At 62.7% G+C, this 450-nt stretch overlaps 1 protein-coding gene across 1 annotated transcript in view; it reads right to left on the bottom strand.

The window, feature by feature from the left end:
- The window catches only part of CA2 (carbonic anhydrase II), a gene marked incomplete at its 5' end in the record, with an annotated part of 17,915 nt that extends 17,679 nt beyond the window's left edge, over positions 1-236 (bottom strand). The window contains one exon of the mRNA XM_010138301.1: positions 108-236. Within this exon, the coding sequence (XP_010136603.1) occupies positions 108-236 (129 nt within the window). The remainder of the gene's footprint in view (positions 1-107) is intronic.
- Between the last annotated feature and the right edge of the window lie 214 nt (positions 237-450).

Raw genomic sequence — 450 nt, 5'->3', positions numbered from 1 at the left:
CGCTGGAACCGGGGGCCTCGGAACCAGCGGCATCAGCCTTTAACAGCTTGGTAACGTGGGCAGGCTGCCGCTGCTGGCAACACAGACGAGGAGAAAGGAAATCTCACCTGGGAACCAAGGCAGGGACACGGCAGTCCCTGAGCCTCGGTGGCCGAGGCTGGGGTTTTACCGGGGTGTCCTTCCAGAGGCCACCCCGTTCTGCGGGAGCGGAGCTCCGCCTTCCCCTCTTCCCTGAGCTGTAACCGAAGTAAAGGAATGACAGTAGTAGATCAGATGCTTCAGGCGAACCGCGCGGCGCGCCTGGCTCGCTGCTAGGACGCCGGTGGCATCTCAAGGTTAAACAAAAAAAAAAAGAGACGGAAGAGGGCCACCGAGCTCATTCCCGCTTCGGGCAAAGGCTCGGTGCGAGGCGCAGCGGGCACTTCCCGGGCGCTGCTCACGGGGACCTGC

This window comes from Buceros rhinoceros, unplaced genomic scaffold (assembly GCF_000710305.1).
Source record: "Buceros rhinoceros silvestris isolate BGI_N320 unplaced genomic scaffold, ASM71030v1 scaffold1536, whole genome shotgun sequence".
In the NCBI taxonomy this organism is placed as follows: Eukaryota; Metazoa; Chordata; class Aves; order Bucerotiformes; family Bucerotidae; genus Buceros; species Buceros rhinoceros.
This window is presented reverse-complemented; position numbering and strand designations above follow the sequence as displayed.